Here is a 22,086-nt window from a genome sequence, read left to right on the forward strand (position 1 = left end):
GATCGTTTTATTTTCACGAGATCTTTGGTGGCGGATTTTGATTTTGCGACATCGGACCTAAATTTTTTACGACTTCAATAACGTGATAAGCCGTTCAGAAGATTAAGCACTTTTATTTCGTTCTGTTTGTCGAGCTTCAGAAGATGATCGATATGGTATCCCTTTTTTTAACGCCTAGTAAGGGGTTTTCCGTCTATATGGATCATGGTTTTCGTTTTACCTGCTAGTATAGAGAATTTCGAATCACCCAACTACTAATTGCAAGTATTTTCTTACTTTGACTTTCTTTGATTTCCTTGGCACAATTTCTTGATGTTTTGTGTTTGGATTATGATATTCTTGGCTCTTTCATAACTGGTTGTAATTGGGCTATGTTGTTCCAGGTTATCTCTTTTGGAAATAATAATTTCCTTGGGTCAAGTTCCTTTTTATCGGACGTTTTTATGAATAATTAATTGGTTAAAAAATATATCAAGTTGATTTAAAAATAAGAATAAAACAGGTTTACTTATAGATAACTTTTCTAGACCTCGTCTAATGGAGAACTTATCTCATTTTTTATGAAGCATTAATGTTGCGTGTGAGATCATCTTATCCTATGTAAACTTATCGTCAAAGCAGTTGTGTGTGCTACTATATTATCATGTGACAATTTAACTTTGAGACATGATGAATAATGGTTTTCTAAGTTGTTGATGCGATGGTGACTCAACCCTAAGCGTTTATTTTACAACAAATTGGATGCTTTGACAACCTAGCTATAATTTTTGAATGCACCTTGACTCTATAGATGACTTCTAAAGTGTTTGTCAGTGGCAGGACGTCAAGACTAATCTGTTCTACGAAGAGATCTGATAAACATGTAAACAAGATACGAGTACTGCTTGTAGCTGAAACGATACATGTATTCAAGAAAAATAAACATAGAAAGCTTGGTTCAATTCATGGGTTATTGTTATGCAATTTCTTAGCCAATTCTGTCAACTCAAATCCTCCTAGAATCTTGACTATTGGACCATTGGAAGCATCGTATTCCTCATTTGCCAACAGAACAGCAATCATACCCAATTCTTCCCCATATATAGCATAAGAAAAGCGAGATAAGAAGTTTCCATGTGTATACTTCAAAGTTGCTACCAAGAAATCGTTGAACAAACCTTTTGGTTTATCTCTTTCTCCTAGTAACATTCCAGGGCGTAAGATAATGGTTCTTTCAAATTTCAAATCGATTATATCTTTTTCCAACTGGCCCTTGGTTTGAAAGTATAGAAATGGTGAGGAAGCACTTGCTCCTGTTGATGAAATCAATACACAGGTTTTCATTCCCTTCTGCTTAGCAGCCTTAGCGCACTCGTAATTTATCCCATAATCTATCTCTTTGAACTTTTCTCCAGAACCTGCTGCTGCCCTATTAGTTCCAAAAGCCGAGAAGTAAACGGTTGAATCCAGTTCTGAAATGACCGATGGCCATTTGGAGGTGTCAGGTTCAACAATGGCATCTAATTCTGGAAAGCTTGCCTGGGGTTGTCTGCGGCTAACTGTGGTTACCTTAGCAAAAACTGTCGCAGAATGTTTGAGAATTTGTAGACCAACCAATCCGGTCGAACCTAGGATGAATGCACTAGTCATGTGTAGTGTGGTGAACTATATATTTCCTGGTGGATAAAAAAAAAATCCTTGAATTCTATAAAACGTTAACCTATACATCTAATTATGGCTACCTGGGACAATTTTAAATGATAAAATGTCGTTTTTACCCACATCCACGATATCGTCTTCTCCGACTTTTATACCACCAACACCCTCTATAGCGGCGATAGTTACATCACCCATAATTTTTCTAGCAACAGAAATCGTCGTTGTTCCTCTCTTGACTAATATACAGTCGCGGAATACGTTTTGTCCTGAACCACCAGTGAAATTATGAATATTTTTAACAGGAAACACAGGAACTAGATCCAACAAATCTGCAGCAGCTTGCAATAATTGAACAACACCTGTTGAACCGAATCTATACAATACCAAGTCTCTGATATTCTCAATTCTATTACGTAATTTATCATCTAGTTCTCTAAGTCCTGACTCGGGGCCCAAGTCATCTATCGTATCAATAAACTCTGTTCCCAGATCATACTTAATATAGTTTTGCGACGCCAACTTACGCAAAAAAACTTCTGTTATTGATGATGTTAACACAGCCTTCAGTTTAGGATACTTTAATATGATCTTGGATACATTTTTATCTGCATCAGGGTGATCCATCTTGTTCAAGGCTAATACTGTTGGAAATTTGACTGCCATAAAAGATTTCACAACTTTTTCAATTGTCTCATTGTCCCAGTCTTGCAAAGGAGGTAAGTTTGGTATTAAGTCTAGAGCTCGACCAACTAATTGTTTGTTTGCGGAATATCCTCCTAGTTGTTGTCTTAGGGTCTCTAAAGTGGAGGATTTTGTAGCAACATGTCTTCTCACAACTGATCCCCATCTTTCCATCAAATTGCCTAGAATCCATTTGAATATTTCATCTTGCAACCATTCTATATCCTGTAATGGGTCGTAACCTCTAGTTGCTTTTCCTTCTGCGTTAGTGGTTCCACTGGCATCTACTATATGGATTAAGCAATCAGCCTCAGTTAAATCTCCTAAGAATTTATTCCCCAAACCACGGCCCAAGTGTGCATTTGGAACTAAACCCGCAACATCCAATAACATAATTGGAACACCTCTTTTTCCATCTCTGCAATATCCATAATTAGGTTTACATAATGACTGTTTTCCGAACCGAGAGCATGCACATTCTACTTCAAGGTACCCAGTGGCCTTGTTTGGATCTATAGTCGTGAACGGGAACGCACCAACCTTTGCATTGGCATCTGTAAGAGAGTTTAATGTTGTTGATTTACCACTGGAGGGTTTCCCCACCAAACCGATAACTATCTCTCGTCCCATCTCTTCTGGTGTACATTGTGAATCAAGAGTTGAAAATTTCGTGGACTAGAAATTTTTTTTTTTTTTGAGCTCTTCGTTTATTATCTGGCTTTACCAAAGTTGTTACACTTCAAGGAAAACTTGGCGATAAGCATCTTATTTGGAATTCCTAATAATTATAGGTCTTATGGTATATGTTACTACCTGATACAGTATAATATCCAAAAACAAAAGAAAAGAAATATTGACACATGGTTTAACTCTTCTAATTGCTCAAACGAAGATTCCTACATAGTTAGCCCCTACTGCCGAACCCTTTGGAGCTTATAATACTATAATTAAGTCGAGTATATAGTCACCAGTTCGACTACTTGTCTATTTTGAACTCTCTTTATGGTATTTCTCTGAATATAGATCCTCGTATTTTACTGTGGACTTATTTCACCAACAATTGTGGGGAAGAGTTGGTTGATTAATTCACTAAAAAACATAAATCTGGAGAAGGATTAAGTGATAAAATAAGCTAGTCTAGAGTTTCGAAATCAATTGATGCAGTTTTATTTTAGGAAAGAAAAGTACTCTCTACCTTTCATTTAATAAGAATACACGTGTTCTTGAGTGGACCCTGGAAATAGAGATCTACAAATATCGAAAACATTTTGTACTAATTGCCTTATCCTCAGTGTGATATGTAATTCCCGTGGTATGACATCGCAGAGGTTTAGGTAATAACTCCGCCTCCTCTAAGCGGAGCTTAGACAACACGAGAATTTTGTATTGGAAAATTGTGACTGTCGGTCGCAGCAAAAAATGGATCTGGTTTGTGGGACAGAGAAAAAATAACACCGTTGTAAATATAACACATCTTCATTTTAAAATTAGTTAACACCCTTACAACTATAAAAGAAAATGGCACTCAGCGTAGGATCAATCTTCACGAATATATTTGGTGGTCTTTCTCAAGACTTCAAAAAGAAAAACTTTTCCCTTTATGGCCAATGGATTGCCCTCATCACTATATTGTTATGTTTAGCGCTTGGGGTAGCCAACATATTTCATTTTAACTTGGTTGTTATATTTTCCGTTATATGTCTTGTCCAAGGGTTGATTGTGGTGTTTGTTGAGATGCCATTCTTATTGAAGATTTGCCCTTTAACTGATACCTTTGTTAATTTCGTCAGAAGATTCGATGACAACTTACCAAGATGTGGGTTCTATTTGTTGAATGCTGTTATCCAATGGCTTTCCTTGACCTTGCAAGCTACTAGTTTGATTGTCGTTGCTGTTTTTTTCACCTTGGCTAGTGCTTGCTATGCGTTGGCTTACTTTAAGCACCAAGAATTTATGAAATCCACCCTTGATGTTACTGGTAATGGAAACAGTGATCTTGAAGCCCAAGTTGGACAACATGTGATTAGAAACGTATTATAGGTTTCATAGAAATAGTGGATATCGAATGGAATTGTGTGATTCGGTTTCGTGGATAATCTGTGAATCGGTCTATATAACTATACACGTGAATAAGTAGTTTGATTTTTAATTTTCCTGTTTGTACTAATTATCATAACCTCTTCTTTTTATCGCTTTATATATTTACTATAAAATAGTCTATAAAGAAGATGTAATTTGGTGTATAGTGATAAGTGCCATACTGGGGGGGGGGGGGGGTTGGCTTGAGCACTATAAAGTCATATTACTGTACAAAAGAAATTTTCTTTAGAAAAAAAAAAAATTGCATCAAAAGATATCAACAAAGTAGAATCGTACAACAACACTTTACATCATGTCGGAGCTACCCTTTATAGAAGATACTGTCCCTGCGAAGCATAAACGAAGTAAATATAAACCCTCCACACCATCCAAAGAAGCTACACCTGTGGAAAATACCTCCAGCATTGTATCACTTTCGTTTGACCAGGTAAATGATGATGCCAGTGAATTGATCGAATTACGAGGAGAAGGAAGGTATTTTGGAGTAACGGATCCAGATGATGTCAACGCTCAACAATCTCTTGGTCCCCTTTGCGCAAATTGTCATAAACGTGGTCATATTCGTGCAAAGTGCAAAACTGTTGTGTGTCACAAATGTGGAATTGTTGGTGATCATTATGAAACACACTGCCCTACGACTTTAATATGTGCTAGATGTGGTGAGAAGGGACACATCGCAGCTAATTGCAAAAGTAAAGTGAAGAAGAGAACGTACTGTCGTAACTGTGATACCTTTAGTCATGGTGATGAGAACTGTCCCAGTATTTGGAGATCCTACTTAACCAAACCAAATAATGATCAATCGGATGAGGAAAGTTTGGTTTTACCTGTCACTGCTTGTTACAATTGTGGAAGCAGTGATCATTATGGAGATGAGTGCCCAGAACCTAGATCATCACGTGTGCCTAACCTTGGTACTGCGTTTAGTGGTAGCAATTTACCTAGGAAATTCAGACCCTTATACTTTTTGAGACTAAAGAAAGGAAACAATGGTAATTCAAGATACAATCCCGAAAGCTCAGTACGGGATTATCATTCTTATTACGATAAATCACAAGATTTTTATAGGGGACAACAGAATCTGTTTGGGAATAGAAATCAAGGGTTTGGAAATGTACAATTTAACTCATATGGTAACCGCTCAGGTGCTGGAAAATTTCCTCCTAGAAGTAATACAGGATCTAAGTCAGGATATTTGCCGAGAAATGGACATGGAAATGATTATCACAGCAGGAGCGATAATAGAAACAACCCAACAAGAAGTGGTTTCATTCAAAAGAGTAATAGTCGAAATTTTGATTCTGGAAATAGAAATGGTGGTGGTGCAAGGCCAACTAGATCTGGGTTGATTGAAAGTTCCAAGGCTAATAGTAAGAAAAAGAAGAATAAAATTATGAAATATTAGAGTTTATAGAGTATATGTTAATGCGTATTAATATTAATTAATTTAGTAATTGTGGTGGTGGTGGCGGCATCGCATATTGAATCTCATTGTCTAAGTAATTTTTTTTTTTTATCTTTTCGATCTATACAATTCCGATTTCCGAACAGAAATGCGCGTTGATCTGACTGGCCCTTTTTCTGATTTGAAACTGGGGGTTCTCCGGACTAGTGATCTAAAATGTCAGACAGTATACTATCTGAGTTATATCAGGTTGTCTCAGAATACTTTCATTATCCTAATGAAAAGTCACGGGACTACAAAAGGAACCGATCAGAGACAACAAGAAAATATGGAATTATAACTTCAGTGTTGTTGATCATCATCATAGCATCAATCCCAATATACAAATACCTCATCATAAGTGGATATAAATTCACTAGGAGGTATCAAATATTGAAACCCTTGAGTCTGAAGCTTAATCATTATATTCATCATGAACATCAACCCAATTGTTCTGAAGCTACTTGGAAACAACGATTTCAAACTAGAGCAGCAAATGCTCTTAAACATGCAATTTTCAAACTATTACAACGGGCACCAACAATTTTCCAGATAGTCTTTTGGACTGCATTCTTGTCAATCTTGTCTCTACTTGAAATCAACCATGGAGACTTGATATACTTGGCCAAGCGATTAGGGAGAGTATCGGCAAACTGTCTTCCAGCATTGTTGTTCTTAACTTTGAGACCATCACCTTTGCCAAATACACTTTATTTGACATTATTACCCATCCACAAGTGGTTATCTAGATTGATCATAGTACAAGCAGTTATTCATACTGCGATCTACTGTGGATACTATGCAACAAGGAAAGGTTGGAAAAAGGCATTAAAGACCGAGAATTTGTACGGGTGGGCAGCACTCTTGGGGTTTTTAATCATAATAGTTACGTCAATTCTGAGAGTTCGTACAAACTGGTTCAAGTTTTTCTATTTTAATCATTACGTCTGTGCATGGATTATTGTTATTTGTTTGCAATTTCACGTGAGACCAGTTAAGTTCACGATATACACTGCAATAAACATTTTAATATTAGCCTATCAGATATACTATAGGTTGCATTTGACAAAAACGACACCTTATCTAACTGATGTTAGACGGATAGATGTTTCTCCTAATTTGTCACTTATTGAGTTTCCTAATAGTTTAATTGCTAATCCTGCCCAGAAACCAGGATCACATATTCGATTGACAAATTATAGTCCAAACTTTATAATTAGAATCTACAAGCAACTTATTCCAAACTACCATCCATATACAGTGGTTTCATTGCCTCATGATAACTTTCAAAGGCTAATAATTAGAAAAAGTACTTTTGAATTTAGAAACAATCAAAAATATTTAATTTCAGGGAGTTATGATCCGCATTTACTTTTTATTGGATCCAGAAATTCACCAAATGAGAAATTCAGTATATCAAAGCTAACAGTCAACGCTAAACGTATTTTGGTTGTTATTGGAGGATCAGCTATTTCATTCGCATTACCAATATTAAGAGTTATGAATTATCATGGTATTCCCATAAAGATTCTTTGGGTTATTAAAGATTTCCGTGATGTCATTATTTTGAAATATTTTGAAGGATTCATTCATGGTGATGATTTTGAAATATTTATCACTGGGGATGATATGATAGAAGAAGAGAGAAAGTTGAAAAATAAACAGAGTGTACAATCAAGCTTCCTAAAAAGAGCTAGCATTCACTCGTTACCAAAGGATCTGGACTTGGAGAATAATTTGTCAGAATTAACCCCATTACTTGAAGATGTTATTTCTGATGAAAGTGAAACGAATAGTTTGAGTTCAGAAAACCGAGTTGAGAATGTGGATCTTGGAGTAGATGATACAGAAGAAGATCTGGATTTGGATGCAGATTGTACAATTCATACTTTGTTCCGCCCAAGTTTGAGTGCATCGCCATCATTTTATGATGAAGATGAAGAAGATGAAGAAGAAGAAGAAGAAGAAATAGAGCCTGTGGAATTCGATGGCAACCATCTTGGTATTGGTCCTGAACTACAAGAAGTCATATCGAGAAAATCAAGTATTAACGAACCATTTGTGCCATATTTCTCACAATCTTTCTCAAATCAATCTAAATCGTGGGTACAACAGTATAGGGATACAGTCAAACTTCTTAACATAGAACACAAGATCTACAAAGGAAGACCAAAATTGAATCAAAAATATTACAGATGGTGTATCAATGAAGGGTTTACTCAATGTACTGGGCCTGTCGAAGATCAAGATCATAATTTAGTTTGCTGCCGTGATTTACCAATCAATAAAGTTGTTCAAGAAGATATAAATGCCGAGAAAATATGGGTTATATCTGCTGGTCCTCGAGGGTTGGTTGACAATGTTAAATTATGGGCCAGTGAGTATGGTTTAAAATTCCACGAGGAAGCATTTTATTCGTAATAAATATGTGTGTGTATATATATATATTTAGCCATAAATCATTATTTACCACTAAGTTGATTCAATTCTTCTTCAAATAGTAAATTTCTTTTAATTTCATCTTCAAGAGCTGCTTGCTTGCTGATGTTTATCTTTGCAATGTCAGTAGCCCATGTTATCCCCACAATATTACAACCAACAAACCACCACAATTTATATGTGTTTCTAAAATATCCGGTATTTTTACCATGGTTGAATTTATATGAAAGGAAATAGCCGGTGGCCAAAGCAAACAATGATGCTTTGAGCATGCCGGAAAGACCAGCATATATTAGCTGATTCGTAAATCTTTCATGCCTTTGTTTCTTGGTTTCGTTTAATACAACCATTGATGTGAGATATAATAAAGAGCCGTTTTAGAGTGTGGAGAAATTTCATAATTTCGGGGGTTTGAAAAATAATATACAAAATTGAGTTGCGAAATCGGACTATGGAATGAGCAAATAATGACGATTATAGCAATAACTAGTACGACCGTAGCAAAATTGCTGATTGGACTAATTTTTTGACAGTTCTACCTCTTATTTTCTGATTTTATATATAATAACCTCACTTTTGATAAATATCATTAGATTTTAGCTATTATTTACTGAAATTTTGCAATAATTATTAGCCATAAGATAAACTGTTACCACCAACCTCTCTTTTTTTTTTTGTGTCTAGCAATAAATTTATTGTCTTTCATTTCTATTGATGCTATTACAAAACCTCAAGATTCAATAGCCATAGGGTATGGTATGGCAATAGTTCTTCTACAGTAAGACAGATTTCGGTGTAAATAATGGACTACAACATCTCTCACTAAAATAGAAATCACGTGATCCAACCAATAAAAAAATTCTCATTATACTGATCCTTGTTTACGTGAAACCCCCTGTAAGCAAAAGTATATTCAATATCAGCCATGTTACTTAATTCTGTTGGAATAGGGACTATTGCTAGAAGAGGAGCTCAACAAAGACTAATCCATGCCCGAAGTCAATTAAAGCAATTCCAGAGATCGGTCAAGACATCCACGTTAGATTGGAAACCTATTAAATCAGTATCTGGAAATTTATCCTTGCTTGAACAACAAGCCAAATCACCTAAACTTAGAGCATTCTTCTTAGGATTGATGCTTGCCATGCCAATAATTTCATTTTGGTTAGGATGTTGGCAAGTTAAGCGGTTGAAGTGGAAAACCGATTTGATAGCAAAGTGTGAAAATGCATTGGCCCAACCATCAATGGATGATTTACCAGCAGTGTTGGATCCTAGTGTTATTCCTGATTTTGAATATAGAAAATTTAAAGTTAAGGGTCATTTTGATTATGATAATGAGATGTTTTTAGGCCCCAGAATCAAAGATGGGGTTGCTGGATATCTTGTTGTTACTCCATTTGTTAGATCTTCTGGAGGTAAGCCGATTTTGATTGAACGTGGGTGGATCCATAAGGATATGGTCATTCCAGAAAGACGTAAAACAGGTTATTTATCACATTTGGCCATGCCTCAAGGAGAAATTGAGATTGAAGCATTATTTAGAATCATGCCCACTAGATCTTCCATACAATTTGAACATGAAATGGGATCAAGAGTGTTCCACTTCCCTGATGTTCCTGCTATGGCTGAGCAATCTGGTTCCTTACCTATCTATTGTCAAATGATTTATGATTTACGTGATCATATCGAGTGGAAGAAAGAGAAGAAGGACGATAATACAAGCAAGAAGAAACTGTCAATATTAGGGTTATTGGTTCATTCAAAGGATCAAAATGTAACTGATGATGATGCCTTCATTGCAAAACTCGCAGAACAAGATGAAACATTACAATTTCAAGAATTTGAATTTATCAAAGAAGGTGTTCCTATTGCAGCCACTCCCAAGATTAAATTAAACAATAATCATATGCAATACTTGGTTACGTGGTTTGGAGTTTCATTTGCAAGTACAATATTATTATTATATAACGTATGGAAAACAAGACAATTCCTGAGTGCTGATAAGATTATTGCTGCCAAAAGACAAGGAAAGATTTAAAATGTATATAGTTAACTAACGCGTAAAGCTTAATAAACCGAAATAAACAACAACTAATGCTAAATCACCTAATACAATACCGACAAGGTCATGATATTGGAATACTCTAGCAACTATTGGTTTAATTGCATTGAGCTGAGGTAAAACCATAGCACCTAAAGACAAACCCTTCAAAATTAAACTATTTTCATTTCTAGTTTGAAACAATCCGTTTTTAGAACTTATAAAGTAGTATGATGCAAGTATAGCTGCTTCAATTGTAAGAAACCACATAATAAACGTATTTACAGGAGTACTGGAAACTAAACCTCTCACATATGAATGACTGGAAGCACGGAAGGCATTATCAGGGATAGTAAGAAAATGGTAAAAGAAGTTAACTGAAGTACAGATGAATCTTATAATTAAGAACCTAAATTTCCAAAGTTTGTGTTGGTATTGTTGATATTCATAAAGTTCCATTTGATACTTGGCAATAGCAGGGTCTTGGTCAAATGGCTTTTCAGTAGTTGCTCTTGATAATCCAGGTTCTGGCACACCTTCAGAAAACATCTTCATTAAGTTAGCCATTGGGTCATTACCATCACCTTCCTTGAAATCACCTGATTGTTGTTGTTGTTGTTGGAAGATTTTATTGAAAATTGCATCAATATCTTCTGGTGTTCCTTCACCAATTGGTGGAGTTGGTGATATGGGTGGTTGCATGGCAATTGAGGTAATATCCTGGATTTCGGGGTCATCTTCTTCATTAGAAAGGCTAGGTGATGTAGCCTTGGCAACCGATTCTTCTTCGTCTAAAACTGATTTGACATTGGTTTTAACTGATGATCCTTGAGATAAAATGTTGTTTAATCTATCGGATGCTTGACCCTTGGCCATCTTGGCTTTCCTTCTTTCTCGTAATAGTTGTCTCTTTTCAGCTTCAGTCAATTCCTTTTTAACTTCTGGTTCTGACATATTATGTAGGTTAGTGTATGATATGACGGAGAAAAAGTTAACAACGTAAAATTTAATTTCACCAGCTGTTAAAAATGGTAGTTCAAACAAACAAAAAAAAAGTGACAACGGAAAAAGCGGACACGGCTAATATCTATGGGGTAAGACAACCATGGAATACAACAATGAGCAGCAACAACAACCAATATGAAGATTTAACACTGCCACTAAACTACCAAGAACAATTACGACGTCAAACTATTATAAATTCAATGGAGAACAAGGATTATTTGTTGATTATAGCATCACAACAAAACAAATCCGTGCAACAAGTTAAGCATGAGCTCAAGTTGAAGCTAGTGAATGAAGGTTGATAAGTATTGTATATTGTTACAGAAATCTAAATAGGTCCATGAGAGTTTAGATTTAGCAAATAAATAGACAGCCCAAGGCAATGAAGTTAGCATAATATATAGGCAATTACTTGGCAAACCTAGGTTTGTTTGGTTGCTTGCGTACCAGTTCCCTGTTTGAGGTTCCGCCAAATAAACCTGCTAAATACCTTGATGGTTGGTTAAGATTTGGACGCTTGTATGAAGGACTTCTAACTGGTTGAGTAGTAGTTGTTCTTTTGGATTGACTAGGATTAGTTATAAAGGTGCTATCATTCAGTGAAGGCACTTCGGAAGCTTTGCTTCGATCTAATATTTGAATACGAGTTTGTTTCACAGGAGCAGGTCTTGGTTTTGATACAACTCTGGTGTTTCTTGGCACTGGCTGTTTCTGTTTAACTTCCTGTAGCTGTGCCTTCAAGTTTGAGTTTAGCCTTTGGGAATTGGCCAATCTCTTTTTTAGTTGAGCAATCTTTTTAGCTCGTTCTATTCTTTGCTGAAATTTTTCGATGTTGACTTTGGTTGGACCACCCAGAAAACCAACACACCACATGGTCATGGATAATCCATACAATAAACTTGCCAAACCTTCATTGAATTCTTGTGAAACTGATTGATGAACCTTTTCCATACTTGTAACATGTGATTTTAATTCTTCTACTCCATCGGCCAATCTGGCGAATTTAGCCAACATTGCTTGTGATTCAAATGGTAAATTATTGGCATCAATGGGTATAATTGCTGGGGAGGATGTGGAAGGTCCGGTTGACGATCTATGCAGACGACGTCTGTTTTGTGGTGTAACAGGATTAGATGACATTGTATATAGAATAAACAGAGAAAGAACTATGTATTGTGTTTATGTTTATGTTTATGGTTTTCGTTAGTGCGCGCGGTGTGTTTAATTTCGCTCACTTATTTTCTTCACCAATAATTTGTTCCCAAGTCTTACCTTCTTTTCTTAATTCGGCTGCTAACTCATCTCTAATTTTTGCAACTAAACCTGGACCTTTGTAAGCAAATGCAGTATAAAGTTCAATAAAAGTAGCACCGGCTTTACCAAATTCCAATGCGTCTTTACCACTAGAAATACCACCACATCCAACTAATACCAAGTTTGAATCTTTGGTGTACTTTCTCAAAGTTCTTAATGCTTGTAATGCAATTGGTTTCAAAGGCTTACCTGATAATCCACCAGTTTGGTTTATTAATTGAGAGTCAGTGGTTAACAACTTTTCCACTGGTCTTTGAATGGTAGTGTTGGAAATAATAATTCCATCGACTCTTGCCTCCTTGGCAGAATTTGCAATTGATTCAATTTCTGGTTCAGTGAGATCAGGAGCAACTTTAACTAAAACTGGTGGTTTCTTACCAAGCAAGTTAGTACCTAAAGTATCCCTTTGTTTAACAACGGTGGTTAACAAGTTTGTAAGCTTTTCTTCACTTTGTAAATCTCTTAATCCCGGTGTGTTTGGAGAGGAAACATTAATAACTAATACATCAGCGTAAGGACCTAATCTCTCAACACCTTTAGTATAGTCTGAGATTTCATCACCAAACTTGTTTTTACCTAAATTGATACCTAACAATTTGCCATCCTTGAAAGCATTGGAAGGGGCATTAGCATTAAACAACTTGTTGAATCTAAGTTTTAAAGTAGCAAGAACATTGAAGTGACCACTGGAATTGAACCCATATCTGTTGATAACAGCATCATCTCTTGGTAATCTAAAGAATCTTGGTTTTGGGTTACCAGGTTGTGGTTCGGGAGTAATCGAACCAATTTCAACATACGAGAACCCACAATTGAACAAACTTTCGATAGCTTCACCATCTTTATCCAATCCAGCAGCTAATCCAATAGGATTTCTAAGCTTGGTACCAAATACTTCAACCCCCAAGACATCGCTTTGGTCGTTGATACCTTCATCCAATAATCTTGGTGATAACCCGTACTTCATAAAGAAAATCCCCAATTTATGACCTTGTTCTCCATCAGTGAATGTTCTAATCAAGGGACACAAGACATATTCGTGGAATGCTGATCTTGCATCTAACATGTAGTATCCACCAGCCACAACAACACCGATACCACCAATGAACAAAATTGGTCCTGGTATTATACTTGACTTAAGGGTGGCTCTCTTGGTTTGCAAGAATCTCTTGGAGATGGATCCAAAAGGAGATCTCAATTGTCTAGCAAGAGTACGTTGGAATAGCTTGTTCATTGTATAGACGTTTGCTGCAACGCTATCTAGTGGAGTTCAATAGTAGTTGAAAAAAAGTTGAACTTTGATTTGAGGGATGGAAGCGCCATGGGGTGAGGCACACACCCTTCCTGCATACAGCCAGACAAAGATATGAGCCGCACTTGATTTCCTGAGATGGGTCGTGTACCAGTTACTAAAATTTTCTCTATAATTTTCAAGATGAGAGGTCCAAAATATTTTACCTGTAGATACAAACAGTAGATAGACATCAGAACAACATGGCTTTGACAGGTAAAATGGGGTCCTATGATAGGGACGGAACATCCAAGTATGAAAGAGGCGATTCACGTAAAGCCAAATTCACCAAGGACAAGAAATTACGTTCTAATTTAAAGAAAATGGATAACCAATATAAGGAAGCATTAAGATCGGCAGCCGGAACCGACTTGTTATTACAAGAAGAAGCTGGTTTCTTAGAAGCTGAAGATGAAATGGAAAAAACTTTCAAATTCAAACAAGATGAGATCGCCGAAGCCGTTGATTCAAGTACTGCCAATAAAAAGTTTGACTTGAAGTTACCCGAGTTTGGTCCTTATACCATTGACTATTCTAGAAATGGTCGACAATTATTGATAGGAGGAAGAAAAGGACATGTTGCCAGCATCGATTGGAGAACCGGTGCTTTAGATTGTGAATTACATCTCAATGAAACTGTCAATGCTGTCAAATATTTACATAATGATCAGTACTTTGCCGTGGCTCAAAAGAAGTACACTTTCATATATGACAAACAAGGGATTGAATTGCATAGACTTAACCAACACATTGAATCTACATTGTTGGAGTTCTTACCATATCATTTCTTGCTTGCTACTGCAGGAAACACCGGGTTCTTGAAATACCACGATGTGTCCACCGGGGTATTGGTTTCTGAAATTAAAACCAAATTAGGCCCTACACAAGCCATGAAACAAAATCCCTGGAATGCAGTAATACATTTAGGTCACGGAAATGGGACGGTATCCTTATGGGCACCAAACATGCCTGATCCATTAGTGAAGATCCAATCATGTCGTGGTCCAATACGAGATTTAGCTATAGATAGAGAAGGTAAATATATGGCAGTTAGCGGTACTGACAAGACGTTGAAAATATGGGATTTAAGAAAATTGAAAGAAGTTGATCATTATTACACTCAAACACCAGCCAATTCCTTGGACATTTCCGATACAGGGTTGTTAAGTGTTGGTTGGGGTCCTCATGTAACTATATGGAAAGATGTTTTGAAACAACGCCAGTCAAATCCATATATGAACCATCTTATTGCTGGTTCTAAGATTGAAAAGAGCAAGTTTGTTCCATTTGAAGATATCTTGGGAGTGGGTCACCAACAAGGTTTCAGTTCGATTATTGTTCCTGGATCAGGTGAAGCCAACTATGATGCCTTGGAATTGAACCCTTACGAAACCGCTAAACAAAGACAACAACAAGAGGTTAGACTGTTGATTAACAAATTATCCCCAGACACTATTTCTCTTGATCCAAATGTTATAGGTACAGTTGATAAGCGCGCCACATCAATAAGATTAAAACCAAATCAAATTAACGAATTAAGCACCGAGGAGGGATCAAGTAAGATGGACATAAGACCAGAAGTCAAAGGTAAAAATTCAGCATTAAGATCTCATTTAAGAAAGAAGAGACAAAATGTTATTGATCAAAGAAAAGTCCGTATTGAAAAGAATTTGAAGATGGAAAAGGAGGCAAGACAAAGAAAGTATAGACAAGACAAGGGTATACCTGAAGAAAAAGATTTATTGGGTCCAGCATTAGCAAGGTTTAAATAAACGTTGTATAGATTAATATAACAATTCCTAATCTAGATTGATGCATTAGTTTACTTCTATCACCAAGGAAAAATGTATATATATATATAAATTTCATCCTGTTTAAATCCAAGATCTTCCATTCATTTAATGGTTGTAAGAGGTGCAGTGTGCCCTTTTGTAGTGGCAGTATTGTGTGATCAATAGGTTAATTAGATAGCTGAAGTTAATTTATAGAGGAAATTGGTAGCACCAACGTCAACTGGTAGCATGCATTTCAAAGTTGATCTCTGAACAACTTGAAAAAAAAATCAGGAAAATTGGCAACAGAATTTAGACAACCCACATGCAGCAAGGGACATCATGTCTTCATTAAAGAAATTATTAAAGTCTGCTAAGCTTTCCATAGAACAGAATGATCCGGAATCAGCATTGGAGTATGCAGACGAAGCCATTGAAATTGATTCCAATTGTTATTTTGCTTATTTATTCAAGGGAAAATCTTACCAATTGTTACGAGATGTTCCTCAGGCCATAGCTCAATTCAAACGAGCCACTGAGATTGAACCAGAGAATCTCCTTGCATGGAAGGGATATTTTCAAACAGTCAGAGCATCCAATGACTACAGCTTGTTTTTCGACGTTCTTACCAAATTAGTGAAATTACAACGAGATCAAGAATTGCCACTAGCTGAAACTCTAAAAGACTTGCGCAATTATTTAGACTCAAACAAGTACAAGAGCAACGATGTGTTGTATGAATTATATTTAAAATCTATTATACCGGGTACTGAACTTGGTGAGTTGGTTGGATCTGCTTTAGGTAGTGGTGAATCAAATATTCAAAAATTACTTGATTTTAAAAAGACTCAACTTGATAAACTAGTTCAAACAAGAATACTGAAGGAAAGAGTCAAGTTTGGACGTAACTTAACTATTGATCAGAAACAAGCATTAGATGCAATTGCATGGGAATATTACAAGGATGGACAGTTGAGCAAGCTTTATGAGTCATTCCTCAACATTTCTAATGATGATGAATTGAGACAGAAATATGAAGAAGATTTCTTGAAATATAGATATGAATTGTTAAAGATATCCCCCAATAAGACAGAATTATTCAATGAAATCAAACAAACTCTCGAGGATATGATTCTTGTAAATACAAAGAGTTTATTTTGTTGGAATTTATACTTTGATTGGTGTGATACCAAGACCATTTTCGATTTAGATGAAGAAAAAATTATTGCATATTTAAGAATTTTTCAAAATGAAGGGTTAGGTTTGATTTTATTTGCATTTGTAATGAGTGGAGTTTCCCCTTATAATAAAGAGAGAATAGTTAAAGGAATATCATACAATGAAGACAACCAAAACAAGAAGAACAAGAAGAAGAAGAAGGAAAAAGTGCTTGAAGAGGAAGATGCCAGTGCTTTAGGTCTTGAAGAGAACGAAGAAGAACAACCAGAAGACTTTTCTCAATATTATCTTCCTCCTGACGAAATACTAGGATATATATTAGAAGGATACAGCAAGTCTAAAGATTCAATTCTTGCCAATAGAATAATTGTCAATTATTACATTCATTTACGTGAATATGACATGGCTTCAGAAAGATGCCGAGATGGTATCAGATTATTGGCCGATATTCAAAGAACTTTTGGAATAAACTTGTCAAACACTAAAGAAGATTTCCTTTGTTCCTTAGCAATTGTATATACTTATTATGAGGCTCCAAAGAATTTCAGTCGAGCATTGCAACTTTATGACAAGATTCTTGAATCAAATACCACCAATATTAAAGCCAAAGTCGGTAAAGGGTTAATCTTTGCCGAACAAGGTGATTTGGAACAAGCTAAATTAATATTGGAAGAGGTATTGCAAGAACATCCAGAAAACTCCGAAGCAGAGTTAGAATATAATTGGTGCTTAATTAACTTAGGACAATTTGAACAAGGTAAACAAGGATTAGAAAAGTTTATTAGTAAGGTTACTGGAACTGATTTGTACAGTGGTGAAATCCGTGCAAAGGCTAATTGGAGATTAGCTAAAGGATACTTTATGCAAGACGACACCAATAAGGACAATATCAAACAAAGTTATACTTATTTGATTCAATCTTTAAAAGATTCAGAATCTTACGCACCATCATACACTTTATTAGGTGTTTTGTTTCACGACTATTATGGTGATTTAGAAAAAGCCCAAAAATGTTTCTTTAAAGCATTTGATTTGGATGTCAATGAAATAGTAGCTGCCAAGTATTTGGTAGAACACGCAACCGCCAAGAATGAATGGGATGTTGCCCAGGTCTTAGCCAAGAGAGTGGTCACTAATGAATCATCAAGAAGATTACTTTTAAGACCTTCAGATGATAAAGATAACTCCTGGCCATATCGTGTTTTAGGATGTGGTTCCCTTAATGTCCAAGATGATGCCAAGGCAGTTGAATATTTCCAAAATGCATTACGTATAAACTCAAATGATTATGAATGTTGGGTTGGTTTAGGTGAAGCTTATTATAATTGTGGTAGATATGATGCTGCTGCAAAAGTTTTCCATCATGCAATTGCTATGAAAGAAGAAGCTCCATGGACCGTCAAGTATTTATTGGGAGTTGTTACTTGTGAAATGAAAGAATTTAACGAGGGATTGACTTATTTATATGAAGCATTGGAAAGTCAACCTAATGAGGAATGCATTATAACTGCCATTTATGAAGCACAACTTGAAAATACCCATAAGTATGTCCATTCAGGATTTTTTGGTAGAGCTGCTGATTCAAGTTTAAAAGCATTAGAATTTATCAAGGCTTCCATTCTTTCCAATTCAACTTCTCAAAAAGTTTGGAAGTCCCTTGGTGACTCTTTACAAGTCTTCTCAAAAGTCCAACTGAATATTGATAAAGTTCCATTTGATGATTTAATTGCTATATTTAAACATATTGAAATTGATGATATTATTCTTAGTGACATTACCCTTGATGAGTCAATATCATTAGCCCATGCCATTGAATTGTTTAATCAAGACAAGAAAGTCCAATCCTTGAATATCTTCATTATTCTTTGTGCTATTGCGGGAGTCAAATATCTTCCCGTGAAAGTGAACAAAGCCCTACGTTCAACCGCATTGTATAATTTAGGATTGGCGTTATTACAAACCTATCAAAATGGAGAGAATGAAAAATACCGAGAAAACTCAGTCACATTATTCAAGAAAGCAATTCAATTGGAAAATCATAATCCTAGCTACTGGATTGGTTTAGGTAATGCGTACTTCTATAATAATCCTCAAATTTCCCAACATTGTTATATTAAAGCAACAACTTTAGAAATCAGAGATGGGGGTATTTGGATTAATTTAGCAATATTATTTCTTAAATACGGGGATTTAGAATTATCGCAGCAGGCATTCTTAAGAGCACAATCTGTTGCTCCTCAAGATTCACAATCTTGGTTAGGTCAAGCAATTGCATTTGAGATTTTAGGTGATGAAACTAAAGCATTTACTTACTATACACATGCATTCACATTATCTAAGGGGAGATTGGCTGTGGCCCAATTCTTGTATGGTTTATCTGTGATTAATAAACGTGTTGGTGGAAACTTTGATCCTCGTGATATTGAAACTGCTCAAGAATTTGGTATCAGTAATCAAGCCATGCAACAATACCTCAAGTACAAACCAGATGATGAAGATGCATTGTCAGTCGCGTTGACTATTGCCGAAAGATGTAAAGATTTTGAAAATGCAATTAAATTGGGTAATAAATTGTGTGAGATTTTAGAAAAGAAATATGAAGAGACTGAACAAGAATCAGTGTTGGAAAATTTCAGTTTAATAAAATCACAAGTTGCAAGAATTTATTTAGGATTAGGCGATTATGAACTGGCTATGGAAAATGCCCAGATGGCATTGCAATTAATTGAAGGTGACGACTCACATCCTGAAATCACTTTATCATGCCATATAACTATAGGTTTAAGTTATTTCTTTACCAATGAGTTTGAATCTTCCATACAAGAATTAAAGTTAATTCTTAGCCAGTATAATTCATCCCAACGTATTGTTACATTAATTGCCCAAATTCTTTATGCTCATGGCACAGAAGAATCCAAGCAAGCCTCCATTGATCAATTATTCGCCCATATTGAAGAGAATGGTTCTTCTTTGCTTGTTGTATTGACATTGGGGGCAATTTCTTTAGTTGAAAATTACCAAGAGTACTTAGGAGCAATCAAAGAAGAATTACAAGGGTTGGATTTGACTGAATTGGTTAATGATACATACAGAGATGTCCCAAGGTTGCTTACCGAGATCAATAATAGACTTGGTAGAGGTGATGACAAATCGGTCTGGCTCAAGTATGCTTATTTATTCCCATTTGATTATAATGTATGGAAACATGTCAGTAATGAAATGGCCAAGGCTGTAATTACATTACAAGATGTTAAAGTTAATGGATTACAATATTCAGAAACATTATTGAAAACTGGAGATTTAAGAGACATTCAACGTAGTTTGATGTTGACTCCTGGTAACCAAGAAGCAATTGAAGCATTGAAGAATTGCTTTTAGATGCGCAATAGATAGAGATTACTTACACATAGCTTACAAAGCTTTTTGAGAATAATCAAAAAAAATTAATGTAGAGGAAGTGAAGACTAATGTAAGGTAATATAATGCAGCACCTTAAACCAAAGAAAAAGTATTAAATGAACAAATATGAGTAACCATAAAACCGTGTAATAATAAGACCGTGTAATCATAAAACTGTGTAACCATAAAACTGTGTAACCATAAGACCGTGTAACCATAAGACCGTGTAACCATAAAACCACATAACTGAGTGACCGTGTAATCATAACCAAAAGACTTTACCAAAATAACCAAAACAAAATATCCATAATATCGTACAAAACAAACACATACAACATGAAACCATAGAAGACAACAAACTACCTTTAATCAAATAACCAAATTTGCCTAGTGATTTAATCATAACCATGCCTTAACTAATCTGTAACTTAACCTGAAAAAGAATTCTAATGTACTTTGAAATTAACATATAAAGATGAAATTGAAGGATTTGAACATTGCATTGATAACGTGTAGTAGAATTATATTCAGAATCCTCGGAATGGGCTAACTCATTCAAAATCAGTGAAAATATCTAATCTTGAAGTGAAGGAATATTTAATTAAGATTTAATTATCCTGAAAGTTCAGCTTGATACTATTCAGGTTCCTCGAAGCTAGCGGATTCGTTCCATCTTTAACAATTTGTTAATTCAAGTACATTAGCAGGGAGTCATTGATTATCGGCCTTCTTGTTTATAGAATCTTTGAAGTTGTTTTTTTCTTAGTAATGTAGTAGTTTCACGTTTAGTTTGACGAGCTTCAGGAGATAAGCTGGCTTTCATATCTTCAAGCTCACACCAAGCTCTAAAGAGAAAATCATAATCTTCAAAATACTCTTTATCATAGTTTGGATTTGTTTTGACCTTAAGAATAGATTTGTAGTTGCTTTTAACAGGAGATTTGATAACAGGTTCCACTCTAGGAATATTTTCAGATAATGGAACTAATTTTGATTTAACATCTTGGACAAGCGAACTAAATGTAACTTTTTTACCACAATCAGCAGAACGTTTATTATGATTCCCTGAAATAGACAAATTATGAATTGTTGGACCAGATTTACTAGCAGGGTTTAACGGTTTGAGTTTAACTTTAAATTCCGTTTGGTAGCACTCAGGTTCTGATTTCTTTGCAAACCACTCTTTCAACCTCTCCCGCTTGGAAGATGTTCTCAGTGATTTACTTGCTAGGGTTGAATCAGGTGTATTATATTCTTTTTCTGAATTACTGGAAAACACTTCAAGTGAATTACTGGGTGAACAAGATTCTTGTTTGTGTTGAACCAAGGAGCCGCTGAAGTTATTTAAAGGTTGATTGACTTGTTGTTTCTTAGATTTGTTCTTCTTGTGAAATCTACTCTTGAAGAATTGTTTTAATTTTCTAATTGAGTGTTTGTGGATCAGTTTGTGTTTGTTTTTAGATGTGTCATTGGCGGCTTCAGTGGTTGGGTTTTGGTATAACTTGGAAGTAAAACTTTCTTTAGATGGGATAGTGACTGGAGTGTTATTAGTTTCTTGGTTTAACTTAGCTTCATCAGTATCAATTGAAGTAGAATCCGGTTGTGAACTTCCAAATAATACAGAAGCTGTAAATACAATAAACGCTGCCAACATCCACATTGTTTATTGAACTAAATGTTTAAGTTGTTAAGTAAATGTTTAAGTAACTTAAGTTGTAGTTAATAAAAGTTTAGACTTCTACTTATATCAAATCAGTAAAAGGTAAAGAAAGAAGTTTAC

General features: G+C 35.5%; 14 protein-coding genes across 14 annotated transcripts; 7 read left to right on the plus strand and 7 right to left on the minus strand. All coding sequences in view use genetic code 12, as the record gives it.

Moving 5' to 3' along the window:
• Positions 1–104: 104 nt before the first annotated feature.
• Positions 105–2,966, minus strand: SPAPADRAFT_62886 (uncharacterized protein; the record flags this gene model as incomplete). Its single annotated transcript, XM_007376956.1, has 1 exon — positions 105–2,966. A coding segment is annotated over one exon (1,129 nt), but the record flags the coding sequence as incomplete, so codon positions are not given.
• Positions 108–1,641, minus strand: SPAPADRAFT_62888 (uncharacterized protein; the record flags this gene model as incomplete). The annotated part of the gene is made up of 1 exon (XM_007376957.1): positions 108–1,641. The coding sequence occupies one exon, from the start codon at positions 1,627–1,629 to the stop codon at positions 943–945; it is 687 nt and encodes a 228-aa protein (XP_007377019.1).
• Positions 2,967–3,808: 842 nt separating the features above from the next.
• TVP18 (Tvp18p) lies at positions 3,809–4,540 on the plus strand (the record flags this gene model as incomplete). The annotated part of the gene is made up of 1 exon (XM_007376958.1): positions 3,809–4,540. The coding sequence occupies one exon, from the start codon at positions 3,838–3,840 to the stop codon at positions 4,357–4,359; it is 522 nt and encodes a 173-aa protein (XP_007377020.1).
• Positions 4,541–4,677: 137 nt separating this feature from the next.
• On the plus strand, positions 4,678–5,859 carry SPAPADRAFT_62892 (TRAMP complex RNA-binding subunit; the record flags this gene model as incomplete). Its single annotated transcript, XM_007376959.1, has 1 exon — positions 4,678–5,859. The coding sequence occupies one exon, from the start codon at positions 4,712–4,714 to the stop codon at positions 5,822–5,824; it is 1,113 nt and encodes a 370-aa protein (XP_007377021.1).
• A 181-nt stretch (positions 5,860–6,040) lies between these two features.
• Positions 6,041–8,284, plus strand: SPAPADRAFT_142886 (putative ferric-chelate reductase; the record flags this gene model as incomplete). Its single annotated transcript, XM_007376960.1, has 1 exon — positions 6,041–8,284. One exon carries the CDS (start codon positions 6,041–6,043, stop codon positions 8,282–8,284), a length of 2,244 nt encoding a protein of 747 aa, XP_007377022.1.
• A 41-nt stretch (positions 8,285–8,325) lies between these two features.
• Positions 8,326–8,652, minus strand: SPAPADRAFT_56923 (uncharacterized protein; the record flags this gene model as incomplete). The annotated part of the gene is made up of 1 exon (XM_007376961.1): positions 8,326–8,652. The coding sequence occupies one exon, from the start codon at positions 8,650–8,652 to the stop codon at positions 8,326–8,328; it is 327 nt and encodes a 108-aa protein (XP_007377023.1).
• A 408-nt stretch (positions 8,653–9,060) lies between these two features.
• Positions 9,061–11,342, plus strand: SHY1 (Shy1p; the record flags this gene model as incomplete). The annotated part of the gene is made up of 2 exons (XM_007376962.1): positions 9,061–9,080; positions 9,302–11,342. The coding sequence occupies 2 exons, from the start codon at positions 9,061–9,063 to the stop codon at positions 10,341–10,343; spliced, it is 1,062 nt and encodes a 353-aa protein (XP_007377024.1).
• Positions 9,201–11,324, minus strand: SPAPADRAFT_62893 (GET complex subunit; the record flags this gene model as incomplete). The annotated part of the gene is made up of 1 exon (XM_007376963.1): positions 9,201–11,324. The coding sequence occupies one exon, from the start codon at positions 11,298–11,300 to the stop codon at positions 10,359–10,361; it is 942 nt and encodes a 313-aa protein (XP_007377025.1).
• A 62-nt stretch (positions 11,343–11,404) lies between the features above and the next one.
• On the minus strand, positions 11,405–14,150 carry URA1 (dihydroorotate dehydrogenase; the record flags this gene model as incomplete). Its single annotated transcript, XM_007376964.1, has 2 exons — positions 11,405–13,800; positions 14,124–14,150. The coding sequence occupies 2 exons, from the start codon at positions 14,148–14,150 to the stop codon at positions 12,583–12,585; spliced, it is 1,245 nt and encodes a 414-aa protein (XP_007377026.1).
• Positions 11,465–11,653, plus strand: SPAPADRAFT_141621 (uncharacterized protein; the record flags this gene model as incomplete). The annotated part of the gene is made up of 1 exon (XM_007376965.1): positions 11,465–11,653. The coding sequence occupies one exon, from the start codon at positions 11,465–11,467 to the stop codon at positions 11,651–11,653; it is 189 nt and encodes a 62-aa protein (XP_007377027.1).
• Positions 11,760–12,491, minus strand: DAM1 (Dam1p; the record flags this gene model as incomplete). The annotated part of the gene is made up of 1 exon (XM_007376966.1): positions 11,760–12,491. One exon carries the CDS (start codon positions 12,489–12,491, stop codon positions 11,760–11,762), a length of 732 nt encoding a protein of 243 aa, XP_007377028.1.
• On the plus strand, positions 14,134–15,813 carry SPAPADRAFT_156552 (uncharacterized protein; the record flags this gene model as incomplete). The annotated part of the gene is made up of 1 exon (XM_007376967.1): positions 14,134–15,813. One exon carries the CDS (start codon positions 14,160–14,162, stop codon positions 15,726–15,728), a length of 1,569 nt encoding a protein of 522 aa, XP_007377029.1.
• Positions 15,814–16,070: 257 nt separating this feature from the next.
• On the plus strand, positions 16,071–20,285 carry SKI3 (SKI complex subunit tetratricopeptide repeat protein; the record flags this gene model as incomplete). The annotated part of the gene is made up of 1 exon (XM_007376968.1): positions 16,071–20,285. One exon carries the CDS (start codon positions 16,071–16,073, stop codon positions 20,283–20,285), a length of 4,215 nt encoding a protein of 1,404 aa, XP_007377030.1.
• A 739-nt stretch (positions 20,286–21,024) lies between these two features.
• Positions 21,025–21,966, minus strand: SPAPADRAFT_52184 (uncharacterized protein; the record flags this gene model as incomplete). The annotated part of the gene is made up of 1 exon (XM_007376969.1): positions 21,025–21,966. One exon carries the CDS (start codon positions 21,964–21,966, stop codon positions 21,025–21,027), a length of 942 nt encoding a protein of 313 aa, XP_007377031.1.
• Positions 21,967–22,086: the final 120 nt, after the last annotated feature.

Source organism: Spathaspora passalidarum (assembly GCF_000223485.1).
Source record: "Spathaspora passalidarum NRRL Y-27907 unplaced genomic scaffold SPAPAscaffold_6, whole genome shotgun sequence".
Classification (NCBI taxonomy): domain Eukaryota; kingdom Fungi; phylum Ascomycota; class Pichiomycetes; order Serinales; family Debaryomycetaceae; genus Spathaspora; species Spathaspora passalidarum.